The sequence below is a fragment of the Carassius gibelio genome, chromosome B7 (genome assembly GCF_023724105.1).
Source record: "Carassius gibelio isolate Cgi1373 ecotype wild population from Czech Republic chromosome B7, carGib1.2-hapl.c, whole genome shotgun sequence".
In the NCBI taxonomy this organism is placed as follows: Eukaryota; Metazoa; Chordata; class Actinopteri; order Cypriniformes; family Cyprinidae; genus Carassius; species Carassius gibelio.
The window spans coordinates 32,330,946-32,354,401 of NC_068402.1; the positions used below are offsets into that span (position 1 = coordinate 32,330,946).

The following is a 23,456-nucleotide window of genomic DNA, read 5'->3' on the forward strand; positions in this document are numbered from 1 at the left end:
ACATAACCAACTGAAATCAATTTAAAAGTATTTAGTCTTGCCTGAGTGATGCTGAAACAACCAGGTTTAGTTTTTCACCCAGGAGAAACTGCTTCCTGTGGAACAGTCTCCATGAAGAATGATCTCTTGATCCTGGATCCTTGCTGCCATCCACGCAGAGATGATTTGGAGGATATGTGGTTGTGTCTAAAGGGTAATGAATCAATGTTACAAGAATACTGATAGCAGCACTATTGATCCTGTAACTTATGTAAATGTTTTCAGTACCGAACAAGTCAGGAACCAAATTAGTACCAGTTCTTGAAACCCATCTCTACTTGTAATAGTTGTCTTGTTGCTGCTGCCCAGACTGTCTCTTCCCCTGATGATAAATATATGTGTTCATTTTAAAGCAATAAATAATACATTTAAATTACTAGGTGGTAACAAATATTTTTCCTTATAAGGAACTCAATGAATCATGGACTCAACTGGTGGTTGTCAGGCCCTAAGAAAGTGAACAATTTGTTTACTTTTTGTGAAACGAAAGTATCAGATCAATTTGAGAATTAAACTAGCATTAAAAAGCATGCATGTGAAAAACACCATCAACACCAATAATGAACAGACGACAGAATTTACAAGCCTGCCACTTGAGGGAGAAAAGGGGAAATTATTAATCCCACATAACGTTACACTGAACATGATTTCGGCAGCCTCGGTCTAATTAACGTTAAACTTTATATTTAACGTTCTACTGGTTTATATTCAAGTTCACAGCATGGCTAGCATGAGCATCATCAAGCTCGAGCAGCAGGTATTCAAACAAACTAATGAACGTTACTACGGTTAAAAATTTAATTATTAGAAAGTTAATACTGTATAGTTTATAGTGATAAATTTCAAATAATTTAAAACAGGTAAGGTTATATTCGATTTTAACAGTTACCGTTACCTTAGACCACCTCTGAGACTGCTTTTGAGCTAATTAACCAAACAGAGCATTTATTTATTAAATTGAAAGAGAAAACCTACAAAAATACAAAACACCACTCCTCTTTGATGGCATTTAACGTTATATCAGTTAAAATCTTTGAATAAAAGTAGATTTATAGGACTTACCTTTCCTCCGTGTCCGTCTGCTGGAAGTTGACCGTTACAAAATGACGGGCACGCGCACGTCGCGCACTTCACTCAGAAAGTGACGTGCGCTGCTAGTTTAAGGTTTAAATGTTAATTTGTCCCGTACTCTCTTTCATTAACAAACATTATCACCATTTGCTAAGTAAATTGTTTATTTTATTGTTCTTAAACTGATGGCATATATATATATATATATATATATATATATATATATATATATATATATATATATATATATATATATATATATATAATTATTTTAACATGCTTGATTAATTTTTTTGTATATTTCCCAAAGAATATGCTGTTCAAATGGTATCTTAATAATAATAATACAGTGCAATAATATTAAAAGTTATCTGAAGACCAGCTGACCACGTCGCTACAACTTCCCCAATGGGACTAACTAGCGACGTCTTTTGAGTACGTGCCCACGACGTTTCTGGGAAGTTAGCCAAGATTTAAAAAAATGGAACTTTACCACGACTACCTCACAACGTTGCCATAAAGTAATGTCGCGCTGACCAAATGACGACTAACTGGCAACGTCCTCACAACGTTCTGTGTTTGCTGGGTGCAGACAGAAATGCATGCTCGCTGCTACATGAATCATCATTTTATAATTATTAGTTGGCCAAGGCTATTATTAATACATTAATTTAGAGGCATGTAATAGCTACTACTACAATAAGTGGATATAAGTGAAGTATAATCGTGGGTCGCGCTGACGGAAAAGCGTGCGTGCGTGCGACTGTCATGTCAGTATGTCAGTTTAATTATAACGGGTTGAATTATCAGATTATGAAAGTTATGAGATAATGAAATGTCTTTCTATATTTGTTTTTCTATCGTCGACGTCAACTTCTATTTTTTTTAATTTTTATTAATGTCTAAAAACATAAATAGAAGCAGGGCCGTGCAGAGACCTTTGGAGGGACAGGTGCTCAAAGTATAAAAGGGGCACATGGAACAAGGTTTTAAATAGCGCGGTTCAAAATAGCAATACAGCAATATATTGTGAAGCATTCGTTGCCGATTTGCGTATCGATATGGATGATTATGTTGATACGGCAGCAAATGCTGTGATGCAGTTTTTAAAAAGAAAAAGATTAGAAGAGACAATTTTAAGTTTAAAAGTAAAAAAAAATAACAATTATTTCCACCTAATAATAGCTCTGGGATTAGAAACTCAAATGTCTTAAATTGTCCCAACCTTAAGGCTTTTTATTCTCTGTTCTACAGAATAATTAAGAACAGCTGTTATAGTAAAAACTACAGAAAACACTCTACATTTTCCTCTTTCTCACCAGCCTCTGTCTCCTGGCTTGCTTACCTGCTCTTTCTGTCACTTGTGCGTCTACATTTGCCTCTTTTTCTTCCTCTATCTCCATCTCCTCATCTGATCTATTACTTTCCAGTCTCTGTCCATCTACGTGTAGCAAGGTAAGCAGGAGAAGGGGAGGGGTGATTGGGGAGCAACTACCAATCCCATTGCAGATTGCTGATAGGGTGACCAAATTTAAAGAACAGGCAATATGGAAAGGCAGCTAGGATCCTTGTAGCCCCAGTTAGCCGTTTGGCTAGTAGCCACGTGGGGCTGGGTGTCCTGTGGTGTAGCTCTTTCTCTCATTTGAAGAACGGTTTGCCCGATGGAATAAATTCAGGACCATTATGTATTTGTTTGCGATGTGCACCTTAAAGGGTGTTGGAAGTTGATTGCTAGTCGCTGTTCTTGTATATTGTTTTATGTTTGTTTGGTTTTATGTGATTAGTTGTGAAAGAGACTGCTCCCTGACTTATTTTTGGTAATTAATTTCCTAGCCAGCCTTTTGTGTAGGTTGTTTGTTTAATGTATTGGGTGGCTGGCTAGTGGAATTGTTTATGTATTCTCTTTTTTTTTAAATTATGTATGTAATCTAAGCCGTTCCTTATCCTTTATTTAAGCAGCAGGGGGTATTTTACCATTGTGATCAGTGGAGAACTAGGAGTACAATTTAATAGAGCCCTTATAGGTCTTGTGGGTTGATTTTTGGTGTTTACTAATTGTGAACGTGTATCACATACTCCAGTTTGTAGTGAAGGGCGTATGGGGGTTTGCTGTGGTTTTCCCAGAATGCAGTGAAGTGTCTCCTGTATAGGTTGCTCAGGTTTCTTTTGTATTCCTAGTTGGACACTTTAAGAAACTGTTCCCCCTATTAGCTCATGTCCTGAATAATTTTATGGTACTGTTTAATAAAGATTTTTTTTTTCTTTTCTATAACTTAATGCCTTTGGACCAATCTGTTTTTTTCCTTCTGTTTTTTTGGCCCTTGAGGGTGTTACATAAGAACAAGGCACAATCTATTTCATTATCAATCTATTATTTTAACCATCACTACTATTCTTGCACCTACTGTAATCAATAAGTCCACCTTAAATATTGATACAAAACAATAAACAACTGAGTCATGCTATGAACGCACTGTATAACTTATATAGGCTTATGTTTTATTTATTTTTCCTTTTTATTCAAAACAATTCCAAACATGCTTAATATATCAGGAAATATCTCGATTCTCAAACGTATAAGTAAACGCGTTTTGCACCTTTATAGATTGTTCTTTGATCAATAAATGGAAAGGTAGTGTAATCTATTAACTTACACATAAAACCCAGACTTTTTACTTAAGTGCCATATCATGCCATAAAATATTTTTAATACGACTGAATTTGCATTTAATGTAAATTTTACTGACAATATTGTAAGTTACTTATTTTAACACTTTCATTTTTCAGAGAGTAAAGAACAATTATATTATCAAATAACATTTTCATTCAGTTTAGCCAGAGTTCAGGCACTCTCAAAAACTACCATTACAATCACTGAAGCACTTTACATTACATTATGCACATCAGTTTTTTTTTTTTTTTTAGTTTTTTCTCTCTCTCTCTCTGAAGAAAGAATTCGCTAAATAATTCAGTCAGCGAGCAAGTGAACAAAAACACCGCGTTTCATGATGACTCTTCTGCACGTCTCCGATTGGCAATTGCATTCGCGCAACAGAACCGTTGATTGGTTATCATCATGAAGCGTTGTACGAACGTCTCTGGCTCAGCGCCAGATCTGAATTTAGCAGCTGATGCTGAACGATCTAATCACAACAGTGTGATTATATCAAATATATAAAAAATATTATTCTGCTGTTTTTTTTTTTTTGGTCGTTTGGAAGCTGCATTTAAAATCAACTTGGCTAAGAAATCTTTGAATGGGCATGACGCCTCTGCCCTGCCTGTGAAACGTTTCTCCCTCACGCTAACGTTACTCTACACTACAGGCTACACACTGCAATATAAACAACATATCTGCATGTTCTCACATCACGTCGTTCTTGTAAAATAATAATAAGTAAATAAATATCAAAATCACTTACCAGCTTCCGCGGTGTTGAAAATAATATCCTCTGACAATTAAAAAATGCGCATGCAGCGTGACAAATGGTCCTGGTGGGATGAGGAGGTCGTAGTCGTCAGGTCAAAGGTCATGTTGGTCATCTTATTGACGGCTAAATTATTATTCAAAATTTTACTAATATTTAGATTGGGCATGAGCAGGCATTCACAAAAGGAAACGTTATGACAAAAAAAAATTAGAGGAAATTTTGCTTTGACAAAAGGGCACTTTGGGCACCAAAGGGCAAAGGGGCAGGTGCTCAAGCACCCAACGCCCCCCCCCCCCTCTCCACGTGCCTGAATAGAAGGATAACCCAAAAATGCCCGAGGCCCGGCCCGCATGTGAGCTATAACGTGAAAATTGGACTGAAGCCCGGCCTGAGGGGCATAAATGGGCTGAAATGCAGGGCTTTATGTTACCTCATCCCAACAGGGAAAACCACCAACAATCAAGAATCTCACACACACACAAACACTATAATTTGCTGTTATACTCCATATAACTCCATATACAAGCCAGAAACTAAGCCTTTTTTTGCACAGGCCTATCTAAAGGGTTAATGGTCCCACCTAGTGATCAACTGTAAAAATATATATTTTTTTACCTCTTCCCAAAAGGGAAAACCACAAACAATCAAGAATGCATGATTATATGGTGTCATGGCTTTGCAATCAAAAAATGTCGTTATAATGGAAGTCAATGGGGCAAAAACAGCCACCAACAACTAATTAGGGAGAAAAAAATTAAATCTAATGCTGCACAAAAACTAACAATGCATCAAACCCAATTTTGTTTCTAATCTTTGACATGCCCAAGACTGTGATAAAAGGTAAAAAAAAATCCAGTCCACAATCACTTTTTATATTGAAAATATGTAATTTTGTGTGTTTTTTTCCCCAAATCAGTGACATCATTTATGAACTTGGTAATTAAAAAGTTAAAATCTTGGATTTTTTTCAAACATTTGGTAGTTTTGATCAGGACTGAGGTTGATTAATAGATTTATGCAAAAAAATTGAAAAAAAAAAATATTTATCTGGTACATTTTTACAGCAGTTTAATTTAGTGGATGTTTTCATCCACGAACAACTCGAAAGGGTAGTGAATTTGCCCAGAGTGTACCGTTGAGTTTTTAAAAAAATTCAAAGCATTTTCCCAAAATATGGGTCAAAATAAGATTTGTCACCAAAAATCATTCCATTAGCTCAAACACAGAGAAAGTTGTGGCCAAAATAAGACTCAACTTTACCCCCTAGTGGACGAAAACGTCCCCAACAACGCATAAGGGTTAAAAACGCATGGAAAACGCTAGGCACATGACAGCGACAGACTCGTGAATAATGTCCCATCTTTTGACAGTTATTAATTGCACTATGCCGATGCAGCAGGGCAACTATGGTCATTCACGAGGTGTTTCCTAGATCAACACCCATAGCATTCACTGGCTACGAGACAGCTCACTGTAAAAAATGATTTTTTGAACTCGTAAATAAAGATAGCATCAGTTAAGTAAATTTTACAAACAAATACTATTTTGTCTTTTTACTTCAAAATATCATGTTTAATTCAATAAGCTACTTGAGGTTCCATTTTTATTTATTTTACTTAAATACATAAGTAAATTCAAATGGAACTGACTAGGTAGAAATGAAAGTTAAAACTCATAAGTATAATTTACTAGGAACCGTTTGTTATGTTTACAAGGATTCTTTAAGTAAATATCAAAGTTATGATGCCATATTTCCCATCAAGCAATGGGGCATGAATAATTAAAAATGTACACTGTTTTATGGTTGCTTTTGTTGTTAGTTGTTTATTTTAGTTGTTAGTTGTTGTTTGTTTTAGTAACATACTGTTTTGTGACACCTGGAGTTTATTTTCTATTCAAAATGACCCATTGATACTCAAACACTATTCACTGATTGTTACCGTCATTGTGTGTGGTGTACCAAGTATTGAGGTCTCTGTGTTCAGGTGACTATTAGTTTTAATGAGTGGGCATATCATCTTAAAATGATAACAGCCTGTCTACATGCTTACTTGCATGTTTGCAAGTGAACCAAATGCTTTAATAGCACGGTGATTTACCAGTGTAACCTTGTTAAAGTAAATTGCATAAACTCACAGATTTTATTAAATTCATTGTTTAAGTTGTACTTAAAATATATGAGTGCAAAATTTGCAAAAGAAAAATACAAAGAGTCACCAAAATTAACTGGGAATTTCCAAGTAAATCTAACTTAAAAATGTCTAATTAAACCTACTAATAATTATGTTTAGGCTTTTACTTAGCAAATGTTTGTAAATTTACTACAATTTTCTGAGTGAAAAAACTTAGCAAGCTTTTTTCAAGTAAATCCTACTCCACATTTTTTTATGGAGCTTTTATTATGACAAAATGATTTGAATTTGAATTGTGTAAATGTGAATTATTTGCAAGTGTAATCTAATAAAATTGAATTTTAGATGGTAGTTTAAATAGTTCTGAATTTGATTTTTTTAAACGAATATTGAACATTTGAAATTTAACAAACTGAAATGTTTTTATGGCTGAATTTTATAGACATGTATTTTCAAACCGTTAGTTTTTTTTGTTCTGAATTCTTATACTGCAAATATTCATTTAAAAAAAAAATTCAGATTCAAGTTTTCAAGATGAAGAAATTCGGAACTTAAAATTCAGTTTTCTAAAATTCAATGTCAAAAATTCAAACTCAAAAATTCAGATCTTACAGAAAGTAGGTCACAGGTCATCCACAGGGAAGAGTAGATGATCTCAGAAAAGTAGAGCATTTTGGCCAATTGGGGACTGCGGAAGTTTTCCAGCGCGAACGTGGTGGTGGTTCAAGAGGTTGCCGCTATCTGACTCTGATCACGAATCGCCCGGTGTTGTGTGTTACATTTCGGTTCCGTGAAAAACTGTTCCCGTGGGTAACATGAATATTCATTAGTTCCCTTATTGTGGGCGTATCTTTGAAACAACATGCAAACGAATGGAACTGAAAATGTGCACGCTCATCAAATCTCTATTTGATTTAATGGATTGTTTTGAACAGGTAACGAAGTGTCAATGTTAAGTGTTAATTAACTGCAACAGTACCAAAACAAAGGATAGTTTGTATAATATGATAAACTGTCTTTCAAGTTTTGCTTGATTGATTACGGGCACACAGAAAAACAACCAATAAGATAATTTAACCTATCTTACCTAATTTTTAGGCCTACTTGTTGGTGTATTTCGCTTTTTATATATTTCATTTGTGGGGCTTTTTTTTTTTTTTTTATAATAGTTTGCTTTGATTAGACTACCTAGTTGTCATTGGAGAGAGACTAGTACAATTTGTATACAAAACCTGAAAACAAACCACTACAAATGTATCTGTCTTAATAAAATCGGTGTTAGCATCCTGTGTCATGCTTTCTTTTATAACCAGTTTTTACCAGCCTTCACAGCCCCATCAGTGTATTTATTATTATAAATGCACATTTATTCTGTCACATATTTTATCCTATTACTAAGATTTTAAAGTCATGCAACATTGAAACGTGAGTTAATTTTTATATTTAAATTAACAGTTTTTAAAATGGACACATTTTTCTTTATTGCATTGAGTTAACAGTCAAATACAGAGCTAAACGGTTTAGACAATCTGAGAAAGAACTACTAATAATAAATATAATAATTATGAATATCATAAGCATACATTGTCTCTGTTCTTTGACCATAGGCACTGAACAACAACCTCATCATGTCATGTCTAAGAATAATGAATAGTGATCCATTGTGTAAATAATGTTTAACATTTGAAAATCTTATTCAAATTTTTTTTTCACATTTTACAACTATTACATGCAATGAAACCCAAATGTTTCTTTGTCAGCCAAACTCTGTTCTCCTGTCACTTACCGAAATTAATATTCTATGAGATTCATTAAAGTTAATATTTCAATAATTTAACAACACTCTTTAATGTTGACAGTTCTCTGATGTGTATTAATAGTAACATGGCATGCAGGTTAACAAATAACATGTTATCTTTAAGTATGTTTACTGCTTAAAATTATACTCAAAAAACAATATTGTAGAAAACAAATATTACATTCATTAAATGTTACTATGACAAGTACAGAAGTAATTGCTTTATGAATTTAACACAAATAGAAAAGACAAGGAAAGTTGTGTCAAAGTAAGCATGGAATGAAGCAATGCAAAATGAGGTGAGTGACTGAGATATTTATTGTCTCTGGATGAGAACAGCCTCCATGTATATCCAGTTCATACAATGATCAGCTACTGTACCAGTGACTTCAGCTCTCTCATCCAGTCTGAAACAGACAGGAACTTTACATGATGATCAATATATGTGGAAACATCACAAAAGCAAATCAAAGCCATATTATAACATTGGTGATAATGAGACGCATGATTTCTTATCCAAATGTAAAAATAATATTCTTGGAGTAGCCGCTGACCTATGTCCAAGAAGACTGCATCAGAACACTTACTTTAAGGTATATGCACCGTTTTATATAACCAATTAGAAGTTAGATTGATTACAATATTGACATTTTCACTGCAAGAAAAGTGTTTTCAGTAGCCTATGTATGTGATTTATTTAGGTAACAGAAACACTGGCTAAATACAAACTAAAGTTTTTATAAATGACACAGGATAGCTAGCCTATAAATATATTTAGTAGACGGCATATATATATTTGTTTCAAGCATCGTCATGAATACATTGCAGTAATAGTCACCAGTAGCCTAACTTAGCTAATCATACTATTCAAACAGCAATTAATGCCCCACAAATGAAATGTATAAAAAGCTAAAAAAAAAAAAAAAAAAAAATGATTAAGAAACTATATATCCCAAGGTTAGCATAGGTTATTCGCTTATTGTTTTTCTGTGTGCCTTCAATCAAGCAAGCAAATCAGCTTACAGACGATTAATATTACACAAACTGAATTGTTTTGACACTGTTACAATGCTTCAGTGCTTAAGATAGACACTTCGTTACCTTTTCAAAATAATCCAAGTAGCGTTTTGAGAAGCGTGCACTAATCAGGGAACTAATGCATGTTCATGTAAACTCCACCCACGGGAACCGAATATTACACAACACCGGACGCGAACGGTGCGACGCGACCCGTGAAATCCCCAACCGCACACGGATTCCCCTCCTATTTCTGACCTAGTCCCAGCTCTTTGTAACAGTCGCTTCAAGCACAGGGTTGCGTCGCGCCGCTTGCGTCCTGTCTGTGTGACTTAGGCCTAGTAGACACGGTCGCGTTCTAATCAATTTTATATAAAATATTACTAACAAACACCAGAGATCGCTTAGACAAAATGTTTCTCGTGCTGAGAAAGCTAATCTAACACTTACCCCCGGGCGATTCATGATCAGAGTCAGAGTCAACCTCTTGAACCACCACCACGTTCGCGCTGGAAAACTTTTCTGAGATCATCTACTCTTCCCTGTGGATGACCTGTGACCTACTTTCTGTAAGATCTGAATTTTTGAGTTTGAATTTTTGACAATGAATTTTAGAAAACTGAATTTGAAGTTCCGAATTTCTTCATTTTGAATACTTGAATCTGAATTTTTTTAAACTGAATATTTGCAGTACCTATAAGAATTCAGAACAAAAAAACTAACTGTTTGAAAATACATGTCTATAAAATTCAGCCATAAAAACATTTCAGTCTGTTAAATTTCAAATGTTCAATATTCGTTTAAAAAAATCAAATTCAGAACTATTTATACTACCACCTAAAATTCAATTTTATTAGATTACACTTGCAAATAATTCAAATTTACACAATTCAAATTCAAATCATTTTGTCATAATAAAATCTCCATAATTTTTTTACAGTGATACAGTAAATGAAGGCATTGAAGAATGCACTGTAGACAGTGGCTTCAAAGGTTGTCTCCGACGGTGATGTGCAGCTGCAGGTGGAGACTTTGCATGTATCACTTGCACAGGAACGGAGCGATTACTCAATAATAATTTGGCTTGTTCACAAGCAGCTTCTGTTTGAGTGGCAATAGTAATGGCTTTTTCAAGAGTCAAATCAGATTCCAAAAGCAACCTCTCACGAATCTAAAATTTTCGACCATTTCATGCATCCTTCTGCTCACCAGCTTTTTGAAGATGTTGATTTCATTTTCCAGCAGGATTTGGCACCTGCCCACACTGCCAAAAGCACCAAATGTTGGTTAAATGACCATGGTGTTGTTGTGCTTGACTGGCCAGCAAATTCACCAGACCCGAACCCCAGAGAGAATTGTAGCAACAATCACTTTCTGGGGAATAAATTAACTCAAATGAAGTGAATATTCATGAGTCTATGAATATAACGTGCTTATTGCTTACAAATATTAAATTACCCAAAGAGGGAATATTTAATCATTTAAAGGTAAACTTTACTAGAATTAATTTAAGTTACTCTAGACAATCTGTTTTTCCAGCGAACTGGAAGCTAGACTTCCTTATCAAAATTCAATAAAAATACCCTTCTTACAAACTCCAAGAAATATTAATCCTCTGATCAGGAAAAAACAATATTTTCTGTGTCTATACTACTAAGATTACTGAAATTAATTCATATAAAACAAAGCTCGCAGCGTAGATCACACGATTCAGGGACTTCGATCTCAATGAGCAATAAAACAATTCAATTCAAGCAAATTATAGGATTTTAATAAAAACAGACTAAAGAGTACATAACTACAATTCACACGGAGTAAATATGAGTATATAGCAAAACGAAAATACAATTTAAACAAGGTAAACGAACAAGAATAGTAATGAGATAAATGAGAGAGAGGGAGAGAAAGTGAAAACCAATCTCAGAATGACAATTTCAAACAGTTAACTTTGCAAGAGACCCCAAGTCATTGAATAATTTCACACAGGGGCGGACTGGCCATCTGTGTGATCTGGAGAATCACAGAATGGCCGGTACTCCAGGACAGCCGGCGGGCCGGCCCACTTCCCACCACGCACAATCCCCCCCTGCTAATCTGTATTACACACCAGTACTGTAGGTGGCAGCAATGCACCTTTAATTTAACTGACATATAAAGCAATATTTTCCAGCAGCAGCAACCTCGCAGTTAAATATTAGCAGCAGTGAAGTGAGCCAGACAGCTATGCAGCAACATGCCACCTGTGATGATGAGGAACAGAAAGATGCTGGTTCCACAGGCAGATCCAGATCCAAGTATGGAACATGAAAGGAGAAAGAGAGTTACTTGCTAGGGATGATGTTAGGAAGTGAGATTCAGGTTGCTACATTTTTAATGATTACAGTAGTTAAAACAGCTAAACTTCAACATTTTAGTTGTAAAATGTCACATTCAGTAGCTAATATTAAGAAATATGTTGTGCTTTTACTTTTAAAAATGTTGTTAACATTACAGTTAATGCTTACAAACTCTGAAGATTTTGAATACAGAAGTTAAATTTGTAATGGTTTATTTTCATTTAGATGTGGTATTATTATCTGTGCAGTAAGATTAATTCATTACTGCATAAATTAAGATTATTAAGTAATAAATTCATTTTAAGACAGCATGAAATAGATTGTATAATGTGCTGTTATACATATTATATGAACTATTCCATGCTATCTTGGAATAAAACCTGTTTAAAAAAAAAAATCCATTCCATCATTTGTTTATTCTGGTTGAGCTTAGACCAAGAGCAGAGAAAGACACCCACGCTCAAGATCAGTGCTATTGCTATAATTTGGATGGTATGATGATCCACAATTAAAGTCTTGTGACACTCATGCCAGGCGTTATTGTTGTTGTTGTCGAGTTTACGCGCGCCGATTGCTTTGGGCCGGGCCTAGTCAAAGTCCAGGGCCGTTTTTTAGTCCCAGTCCGTCCCTGATTTCACAATCATTGAATAGCCTAGACAACCTTAAACAGCAATTTTAGTTGCGATATAGGAAAGTACTTGCTTTGATCTGGCTCTTGTGTGTAGCTGCGCTCAAATTGAGTGCGGCCTCACCGCGGTTCTTTCTAGGGCAGATGATGCGTGAGCTCGATGGTTAACGCGAAGGTAAACTTTGCCAAAAGATGATTAGACTTAAGTTCGTTTGGCTCGTGAAGAAAATTGAACGAAGTCAAATATCCGAAGACAATAAAGAAAAACTAAAATGAAACGAAAAGTAAAGAAGAATAAACGGAGAACTTCTTGAAGTCCGGTTGCAAAGCTGGGAACCCTCTTTTCTCTCTAGCAGAATGCCCAGAATACAGGTTTCCCTGAGCTTTGACGTAAACTTAGGTTTACACCTATTTTTCAGTTTGAGCCAATGAAGTGTAAACAAACTGAGGCGGGAAAAATCTTCTTTGTTTGCTGATCTCCGCCCACTGGTCTAATTTATGGCGATGACAAAATTAAACATTTTTCTTAAGCAAGATCGTTCCTCTGAAACAATGCATCTTTTTGTAATTTGCTATCAAGATTCGTTACAGTGGTGTTTTTACGATTATACAGACACCAAGAACTATGATTTTATCAATCAAGTATACAGAGATACAGAGTTATTCTTAACTAAATGCATATAAAGTTTGCATTAAACACACAGTTACATTCATATATTCCACTATGCCGCATACATACATTTGAGCACAAAAAGGGAGACATTAAAATACATTTAGAGGTAGTTTTAGTAAAAAAGGTCCATGGGTTAGCCAAAATGCTTGTGCCTGTTGGTGAATGTATGTGCGTCTTGTGAATGTGTGTGCGTCTCCCAGATAGCATACATATCCGGGCCTCATCTGGGCCAACTATGGCACATCTGGCTCAGTTCTGGCAGCGGCAGAGGTTATATGGGCCATCTCTGGCCCACACACATCAAGCCGGTTTTAGTTTGAGTCATGGCTTGCTGTTTATGGGCCAGATCTGGCCCGTGTGAGACAAACCGGCTTTAATTTGAGTCGTGGCTTGCTGTGTGTGGGCCAGATCTGGCCCGTGTGTGACAAACCGGCTTTAATTTGAGTCGTGGCTTGCTGTGTGTGGGCCAGATCTGGCCCGTGTGGGACAAACCGGCTTTAATTTGAGTCGTGGCTTGCTGTGTGTGGGCCAGATCTGGCCCGTGTGCGACAAACCGGCTTTAATTTGAGTCGTGGCTTGCTGTGTGTGGGCCATATCTGGCCCGTGTGGGACAAACAGGTTTTAGGTTGAGTTCTGGCTTGTTGTATATGGGCCAGATATGGCTTATACCAGGTGACCAGATGTGCCATTTTCTGAAGACACGTCCTGGCAGATCACCTTACTTTACCAGTCAGTGGTTCTAAAACTATTTTGAGTACTGGACGCCCATAATATTTCAGGACATGTAATATAAATACATACACACATTTATTTGACCTACACGGACCTGTTATGAAGCTGCAATGTTATTCGATTTTTTTACATTTTTGTACCATGTCCTCTGGTGTGACACCATGTCCTTTGAACTTTTTCGGAACCACTACAAATTTTTTATGCTTTGTTGTGCATTAATATGACACCCCTAAATTATATATATATTTTTATTAAAAAGTGCATGTTAAGCTACATAATCCTAGAAAATTGTGCAAATGTGTCTTGCTTGCCACTAATGACAGGTTAGCTTGGAATAGCAAGGTCATTAATTGACAGAAAAGGCTGAAACGTCCTTTGGTGTGATAAAAAAAAAAAAAAAGTCCTCCATTGTGACACCTGTACTGTCACACCACAGCACAAAGTTTCTTTAAAAATCATTTTAAATAATTAAATAATAATTGTTTAACTCCTTTTTATACTTTTAAATGCAATAATTACATTCATTAAATTAAGCTCTGATCATCAAAAAAAAAAAATATATGAATCTTTAGAATAAATATATAATAATATATTTTTCATAAAAAAAGTTATATTCATGATATTCACATTTCTTATTCACAAGATATTCATGATATTCATGACATTCACATGATATTCACAAGATGCACCTTATACACATACACACACACACACACACACACACACACATACACACATATATATATATATATATATATATATATACAGTATTGTTCAAAATAATAGCAGTACAATGTGACTAACCAGAATAATCAAGGTTTTTCGTATATTTTTTTATTGCTACGTGGCAAACAAGTTACCAGTAGGTTCAGTAGAATCTCAGAAAACAAATGAGACCCAGCATTCATGATATGCACGCTCTTAAGGCTGTGCAATTGGGCAATTAGTTGAATTAGTTGAAAGGGGTGTGTTCAAAAAAATAGCAGTGTGGCATTCAATCACTGAGGTCATCAATTTTGTGAAGAAACAGGTGTGAATCAGGTGGCCCCTATTTAAGGATGAAGCCAGCACTTGTTGAACATGCATTTGAAAGCTGAGGAAAATGGGTCGTTCAAGACATTGTTCAGAAGAACAGCGTACTTTGATTAAAAAGTTGATTAGAGAGGGGAAAACCTATAAAGAGGTGCAAAAAATGATAGGCTGTTCAGCTAAAATGATCTCCAATGCCTTAAAATGGAGAGCAAAACCAGAGAGACGTGGAAGAAAACGGAAGACAACCATCAAAATGGATAGAAGAATAACCAGAATGGCAAAGGCTCAGCCAATGATCACCTCCAGGATGATCAAAGACAGTCTGGAGTTACCTGTAAGTACTGTGACAGTTAGAAGACGTCTGTGTGAAGCTAATCTATTTTCAAGAATCCCCCGCAAAGTCCCTCTGTTAAAAAAAAGGCATGTGCAGAAGAGGTTACAATTTGCCAAAGAACACATCAACTGGCCTAAAGAGAAATGGAGGAACATTTTGTGGACTGATGAGAGTAAAATTGTTCTTTTTGGGTCCAAGGGCCACAGGCAGTTTGTGAGACGACCCCCAAACTCTGAATTCAAGCCACAGTACACAGTGAAGACAGTGAAGCATGGAGGTGCAAGCATCATGATATGGGCATGTTTCTCCTACTATGGTGTTGGGCCTATTTATCGCATACCAGGGATCATGGATCAGTTTGCATATGTTAAAATACTTGAAGAGGTCATGTTGCCCTCTGCTGAAGAGGACATGCCCTTGAAATGGTTATTTCAACAAGACAATGACCCAAAACACACTAGTAAACGGGCAAAGTCTTGGTTCCAAACCAACAAAATTAATGTTATGGAGTGGCCAGCCCAATCTCCAGACCTTAATCCAATTGAGAACTTGTGGGGTGATATCAAAAATGCTGTTTCTGAAGCAAAACCAAGAAATGTGAATGAATTGTGGAATGTTGTTAAAGAATCATGGAGTGGAATAACAGCTGAGAGGTGCCACAAGTTGGTTGACTCCATGCCACACAGATGTCAAGCAGTTTTAAAAAACTGTGGTCATACAACTAAATATTAGTTTAGCGTGCATATCATGAATGCTGGGTCTTGTTTGTTTTCTGACAATCTACTGAACCTACTGGTAACTTGTTTGCCACGTAGCAATAAAAAATATACTAAAAACCTTGATTATTCTGGTCAGTCACATTGTACTGCTATTATTTTGAACAATACTGTATAGGTTTCTCAAACCAAGTCACCAAGCAGTGTTGTAGTCGAGACCAGCTCCTTCGACTCCGAGTCAAGATTGAGTTCAGAGAGGTTTGAGTCCGAGTCAAAACCAAGACCAGTGATTGGGTCTGAGACAAGACCTACAAAAATCATCAAGAGTATGTAAAATGTTTCGTGGAAACAATCAAATTGGCACCATACTCAAACAGTATATCAAATATAGCATGGCATGTACACTGTATTTTATTTACTTGATATAGGTTTAAAAAATATGAGCAGTTAAGAGTAAAAAGACAACATATCACAGAATGTTTCTTTTTGTAGAGTCTTACTGCACACAAACTCTTTGTGGCTCTTATATGCAAACTGAATAATAGATGATGTATTTTAAAAAAGTTAATGTGTTAAATTCATGAGACATCCTGACCTGAGTCCTGCTGCCTTCATCCTTACGCTAACATCAAGACAAAGTTTGAGTCTTGAGTACTCAACACTGTCACCAAGTGTATAATTTTTAGAAATTAATTTGTATGAGCACACATAGTAACTTTGAGATGTTTATTGTACTTGATTATATGATGAGCAGTTTAACTAAGGTCTTTCATTTTAACAGTGTAACATACAACATTTAATGTAAAATAATATATTTGCTATAGAGCTATGTAGCGGTATATAAGATATCCTTAAAGCATATTGCATCACTACAGTTCATCACTTGAAAGTCACTTTTGCAGGTGATGAATTTAAATCTGGAAAACACTCTAATCAGTTAAATAAATCTCCACACTACTATTAGTGACCTTTATTCCATGTTGGCCTTCCTGAAATTTAGTATCCTTCCCACCATGAGTGAAACGGATAAACCGAACTCCAGGTCCGTAATTCCTGAAGACGTGGAACATCTGTAATATACCAGAATAAACACAGAGACAGTTAGGTTTTGACAATTACAGGGGAATAACGGGACAGTCAGTATTATTCTACACACTTGACGCCATGGATAAATTGTCCCCTGTTGAAAGAAAACTTTCTCAGGCTGAAAGGTACTGATGGGTTTCTTCTTCTCATCAAGCAGCTCTACACAGATCTGATACTCACTTCCACAATCAGAGAGTGGGGCATACCTGCAGATGAGACATCAAAATAAATGTGGTTCTGTTAAAAAAAAAGTGTTTTCTAATTAGAATTTGATTTAACACTGGTACTGTCTTCTTAATGGGCTAGATCACATAAAAATAAAGACTCATATAAAGAGTCATATTTTACTCTCAATCATGTCAGTTCAAACCTGTGTCACTCTTTTTCTTATTTGGAATACAAAAGGAAGCATTTTAAAAGCTTAAATAACATTGTCTCATAGGGTGTGGTTTCAGCAACCAGCTCCCGTATCTTTGTCCATTTTCAATTATCCGGGAGTGACGTGTTGCAAAGTCAATGACGTGACTTTAGGCTTCAAAAACGCTCTTCGGAAACCTGTGGGTGAGGTCACGGACACTACATCCATATTTTTATACATTCTATGAGCCTAACATTAAAACTACAAAATAATATACATTATTAATGTAAACATAAAACATTGAAATATGAATGACATGTCACTTTAGTTTCTTCATACTACCAACCACAATTTCAGCATAAGGCACATATGGACAGGTTGCTCACATATTATGAATGAAATGTGAACCTGGACCACAAAAACCATCCATAAGGGTCTTTATTTTATTTTTTTTATTGAGAGGATAGTACAATATTTGGCCGAGATACAACTGTTAAAATTTATTACAATTAATTTTTGGCTATTGCTACAAATATACCCCAGCAACTTAAGAAAGGTTTGTGGTCCAGGGTCACAACTATGAAATCCACCACCTAAGATACTGTAGCATGAAATGTTTGAATGAATGTTCACCAGTCTGATATTTTGATATGAGGTTGCTGTTGATCCATTAAAGCATCACTGTAGCCTTCTTCCTTCAGATCAATCGTCTGCTCCTTCAAACATAAACTGAGGACAAAGTTTATTATTCATATGTACATTGATTGATGCTGGATTTATTTCAATATGCAACATCAACTGAAATGTAATGAGCTCAAAACATTCTTGAGGATTCTAAAAGTTCAAACATACCCATAAGACGTCACAAAACATGTGTTGACCGGAAATGTTGTCCCGTTACCTCCAGTCACCCAGCAGTCACCTCCATCTTCTACAATCTCCCAACCTTGAAGTCCCTCTAATGAGAACATCAGAAAATATGTTACCTGACACAAAATGTCATTATAGTGACACTTACTGTACAATCTTCATTATAAGAATCACCTTGTGCGCTGGGATTCTTGAGCAAGTTACGATTTGTGAGTCTGAAACTAAGAGGGGAAACACAAAAGTTAATGGGCACATTCTGACGATATTACAGTAATCCAACTCCCTCCCCCATAAGCGTAAATGCTTTATTTATAAAGCTATGATAATACAGATTGAACGTTCTATCTATTTGCTCTGTATTATTATTATTTTTTTCAAACATGACTTTCAAATTCATCAATGCCACTTTGTTCATCCATGAAATGAACTTTTGCATTTTAGGTGATTAGATTAACTTTTTTGGACTACTGTGTTACGAGAAGTGTACTGCTGGTACCAACATCTAGACTCAAGTCTCATTAACCATTTTACCAAGTTCTTTTTAAAGTATATGATATCTGTCACTGTCATTTGAATACATGAAATATGGTATGAAGAAAGATTAATTTTAATGTGTTTTCTCTATAATTTCATCAAAACATTTAATTCATAAATGTATGTTTCTCAGATCACGTCACACTTCACAATGTTTACAAATTCATTTAAAAGCTCTGGTCAGGCTAAAACCAAAATTAAATAGTGGTTTGATTTGTTTGTAAAGTATACATTACAGATAAACCTCACTCTCTGGCCTCAAGTGGCACATTTAAGGGGTAATGAATTGCCTTTTTTATTATTTTGTACCGTTCTGTGAGGTGCGACATTATTTTTGGATCCAATTTCATCGGCACATCATCATCCTTTTAAGTTCAATCTTTCTTAAAAGATCCATCATTGAATTGTGCTTTGTTGGTAAACAAATCTGTGGTAAAATGTTACGATGCAGTGCGATCCGATTCAATTGTAATAACAGCGCTGTTTAGAGATGCACAGAGGTAGCCTAATTCACGCAAGCTCTTTCTCTCTCTCTCTTTCTTTCTCTTTGTCTATGTCAGTCTCGCTCTCTTTCTAATAACTTCATTAATAACTGCATTAGAATGCTATCAATGTCACAGTGTCTGGGTTGTGTTCCCTGGGTTTCCACTAGATGGCCTCCTTTCCCACGGTGTCTGTCACTTTATGAACTGTCTGTTCCCTTATTTGGTCACCTTCCTCCTTGTTTGGGTTAACTGATTATTCCCCACCTGTCTCCAGTTCCCTCATTACCTTCTGTGTATTTATACCCGGTCTGTTTGAGTATGTGTCACGGAGTCCTTGTCTAATGTTTAGTTATCCTGACGTATCTTTAGTCTTGATCTTGCGTTGTGTTCTTGTCTGTTTTCGTGTTGGATTTATACTCTGGTTTTGACCCCTGCCTGGACTGTTTACCCTTTTGATTACCCCTAATAAATGACATACCTGCACCTCTCTGTGTATTCCTGTATACCGGTCGTGACAGAATCCATGCAGATCCAGCGGTATGTCAGTTGTTGCTTCTTCCCCAGCCACCGAGCGGGAGAGAAGCGCTCGTTTTGAGGGAACCCGCCTGGTTGTGTTTTGCGGAACCAGGGGAGGTCGCCGAGGAGGGAACGGCCGAGAGGAGGCTCAACATCGCTCTCCACCTTGGCCTCCCTTCGACCCGGGGCTAGTATGGGACGGATCAGAGCCACCGTCTCACTATGGCGGATGGAGAGGGGAGAAGAAGCGCAAGTCCGCCATGGTGGCGCCACTGCCCAAGATGGCCGCTGACACATTTCTGGATTATTTCTCTATGCTGTCAAAGATCCTAGAGATTCCCAAAACTGTTCACGTCATGGCTGCTGAGCCAGCACCACAGCACAAGATGGCCGCTAACCCAGCGCCAATGCCCAAGATGGCCACCGGTCCAGCGCCACAGCCCAAGATGGCTGCCAGCCCAGTACCACAGCACAAGATGGCCGCTGGTCCAGAGCCACAGTCCAAGATGGCCGCCCGTCGAGAGTCATGGCCCAAAATGGCCGCCAGTCCAGCGCCACAGCACAAGATGGCCACCCATCCAGAGTCATGTCTGCTTGCCCAGCGCTGCTGCACAGGATGACAGTCACAGCTGACCCTCCGGAGTCGAGTCAGGTTCCAGTTGACCCTCCGGAGTCGAGTCAGGTTCCAGTTGACCCTCCGGAGTCGAGTCAGGTTCCAGTTGACCCTCCGGAGTCGAGTCAGGTTCCAGTTGACCCTGCAGAGTCGAGTCAGGTTCCAGCTGACCCTCCAGAGTTGAGTCAGGTTCCAGCTGACCCTCCAGAGTCGAGTCAGGTTCCAGCTGACCCTCCAGAGTCGAGTCAGGTTCCAGCTGACCCTCCAGAGTCAAGTCAGGTTCCAGCGAACTCTCCAGAGTCGAGTCAGGTTCCAGATGACCCTTCAGAGTCAGGGCTAGTGACCGATTACCTTCCAGAGTCAGGGCTAGTCACCGATTACCTTCCAGAGTCAGGGCTAGTCACCGATGACCTTTCAGAGTCAGTGCTAGTCACCGCTGACCCTCCAGAGTCAGGGCTAGTCACCGATGACCCTCCTGAGCCAGGGCTAGGTACCATGGACTTTCCAGAGACAAGGCTAGTCACTGTTGATCTTCAAGGATTGAGTCAAGTCACTGGTGATCTTCAAGGACAGAGTCAAGGCACTGATGATCTTCAAGGACAGAGTCAAGTCACCACTGATCTTCATGAACAAAGGCAAGTCACTGGTGATCTTCAAGGACTAAGCCAAGTCACCACTGATCTTCATGAACAAAGGCAAGTCACCATTGATCTTCATGAGCAAATACAAGTCACCAATGATCTTCATGTACAAATGCAAGTCACCAATGATCTTCATGTACAAATACAAGTCACCAAGAATTAGGGATGCACCGAAATTTCGGCCACTGAAAATTTTCGGCCGAAAATGGCCTTTTCGGTTTTCGGCCGATAGACTTTTATCACCGAAACAATACTGCCGAAATGTTGTGATGACGCAAACAGAAACCGCGACCTGCACGTGCACCTCTTATTCCTTTATTCGCAGCACTAAAACGTCTCCTTACAAAGAGATTAAGACAGACCACGAATTAAAAACAAAGAAAAGTACAGTCTTATAGAGTCTGTTAGCACACGTCTCACTGAGATCTTTTCGGATCCTCTGCACTTCATCGCGAATGTGCTTGATCCGCGTTATAAAGACCATTACTTGGATGCGGAAATAAGGCAGCGCGCACGAGAAATGATCCAGGCCGCGCTGAATGCGGAGAACCCGTGCGGATAAGGAGAAGCGCCAAGCGCAGGAGACAGATCAGAGCGCAGAAAAAAAGACTGGTCTCTGCACCAGATGAGTGGCATGCACCATCGTTGTCTGATATGTTCAGTGGAATTCTGCAAGAAAGGGCCTCAAATAATAATAATACGTTGGCTATTTTGTTCTTAGGCTACTATATACACTTACACACACACACACACACACACACACACACAAACATATATACATACATAATATCAGATTGTAGCCATATTTATGCTAGATTTTCTGCTAGATTTCTGCTTTAATTTGATAAAAATGTTTATTTATGCCCTGGCCCTATTTAAATACACTCTCTCAAATATTTCTCAAATGTCGTAATTTTAGTAAAGTTAGTACACGGTAATAGCAATAAATGCAATGGTACTAATAATTGGCATAATATCTTTCGGTGTTTCGGTTTCGGTTTTCGGCCTTGGTTTTCTCTTTTTCGGTTTTCGGTTTCGGCCAAGAATTTTCATTTCGGTGCATCCCTACCAAGAATCTTCATGAGCAGTGTCGGGTCAGCACCGATCTTCTGGAGTCCAGTATGCACACCATGGGATTGCCAGATTGTCATCCTCCCGTTGGTCGGACCACACGGTTGTGGTGGTCTTCTGCTCCGCCCTGGAGGACTCTGGCTTCGACCACAAGGACGTGGTGGTCTTTTGCTCCGCCCTGGGGGACTCTCGCCCTGACTACATGGTTGTGGTGGTCTTTCGCTCCGCCCTGGAGGACTCTGGCTTCGACCACAAGGGCATGGTGGTCTTCTGCTCCACCCTGGGGGACTCTCGCCCTGACTACATGGTTGTGGTGGTCTTTCACTCCGCCCTGGGGGACTCTTGCCCTGACTACATGGTTGTGGTGGTCTTTCGCTCCGCCCTGGAGGACTCTGGCTTCGACCACAAGGGCGTGGTGGTCTTCTGCTCCACCCTGGGGGACTCTCGCCCTGACCATACGGTTGTGGTGGTCTTCTGCCCTGCCCTGGAGGACTCTGGCCTCGACCACAAGGATGTGGTGGTCTTCTGCTCCGCCCTGGGGGGCTTCATGTTGTTTTTTGCTTTTTGTTTTTGTGTTCACTCCTGTCCTTGTTCCTCTCTGTTAGTCTGGCCCTTCATCCCTCCCCCTGAACCTCCTCTGGTCCTCCTCCCTCCTGGGGCCCGTTCTTCGTACGTCGCTAACTCAGTTAGCTGGATTAGATTGTTGAAGATTTGACATGATCTTGGATCGTCTGGTTCTTCGAAGCTCATCCCTGAGCTGCTGTCATAGCAACAGGTCTGTAAGCATAAACCTGCTCGGGAGCAGGCTTATTTCATGTAAACAGGATTAGATCGCTTCTTTTCAACCAGAACTGATACTCAAAATATGTCCGCTACTTTATTACAAGAGTATCGTACTGATCCAGGGACAATAATTTAAAATTATAATCATAAAATTTTTTTATTTAAAAATAATATAAAAATGCTGTGTAGTCCATAACAGCCCACTATAGACAGCCAGTTTTACTCACTGAAATATTTATTTGTCATAAAATTATTACTTTATAATTGTATTAGAGTCTTACACACATGCTATACAGATAATAGAGTCGTGCATTATTTTGAGTGATGACTGCTATTATTAGAGTGGCTTGATGGAGCGCAGGAGATGCAGATAACATGATATTGACCCTTAAGAAACTTTCATTAATGCTGTCACGTAACAAATCTGTCCAAATGTAAAATGAAACGAATATATAATTTCTACATTGAAATAAAAATGTAAAGACTGCACAACTATTATAAATTGCGAATCTAAATAATTGGGAATCATGAAAAAAAATTCTAATTAAAAAAACGTATCT

At 37.7% G+C, this 23,456-nt stretch overlaps 1 protein-coding gene and 1 long non-coding RNA gene across 10 annotated transcripts in view; both read right to left on the reverse strand.

The window, feature by feature from the left end:
- The window catches only part of fbxo44.9 (F-box protein 44, tandem duplicate 9), a 150,586-nt gene that overhangs the window by 97,784 nt on the left and 29,346 nt on the right, over positions 1 to 23,456 (reverse strand). For 3 of the 9 annotated variants that reach the window (XM_052560226.1, XM_052560225.1, XM_052560227.1), the window contains 3 exons: positions 18,428 to 18,474; positions 18,236 to 18,341; positions 18,017 to 18,112 (listed from right to left, as the gene is read on the reverse strand). The exons of 2 other annotated variants lie outside the window; for them this stretch is intronic. In XM_052560226.1, coding sequence (XP_052416186.1) covers positions 18,017 to 18,112; positions 18,236 to 18,341; positions 18,428 to 18,474 — 249 coding nt within the window. Of the gene's footprint in view, positions 1 to 11,237; positions 11,755 to 16,136; positions 16,248 to 16,651; positions 17,010 to 17,095; positions 17,232 to 18,016; positions 18,113 to 18,235; positions 18,342 to 18,427; positions 18,475 to 23,456 lie in introns of those variants that run through there. 4 more of the 9 variants (XM_052560228.1, XM_052560230.1, XM_052560231.1 and 1 more) reach the window with 4 other exon arrangements.
- Positions 42 to 597, reverse strand: LOC127961220 (uncharacterized). Its single transcript, XR_008154401.1, has 2 exons — positions 268 to 597; positions 42 to 186 (listed from the first exon to the last, which is right to left on the reverse strand). It is a non-coding gene; the product is annotated as an uncharacterized LOC127961220 (long non-coding RNA).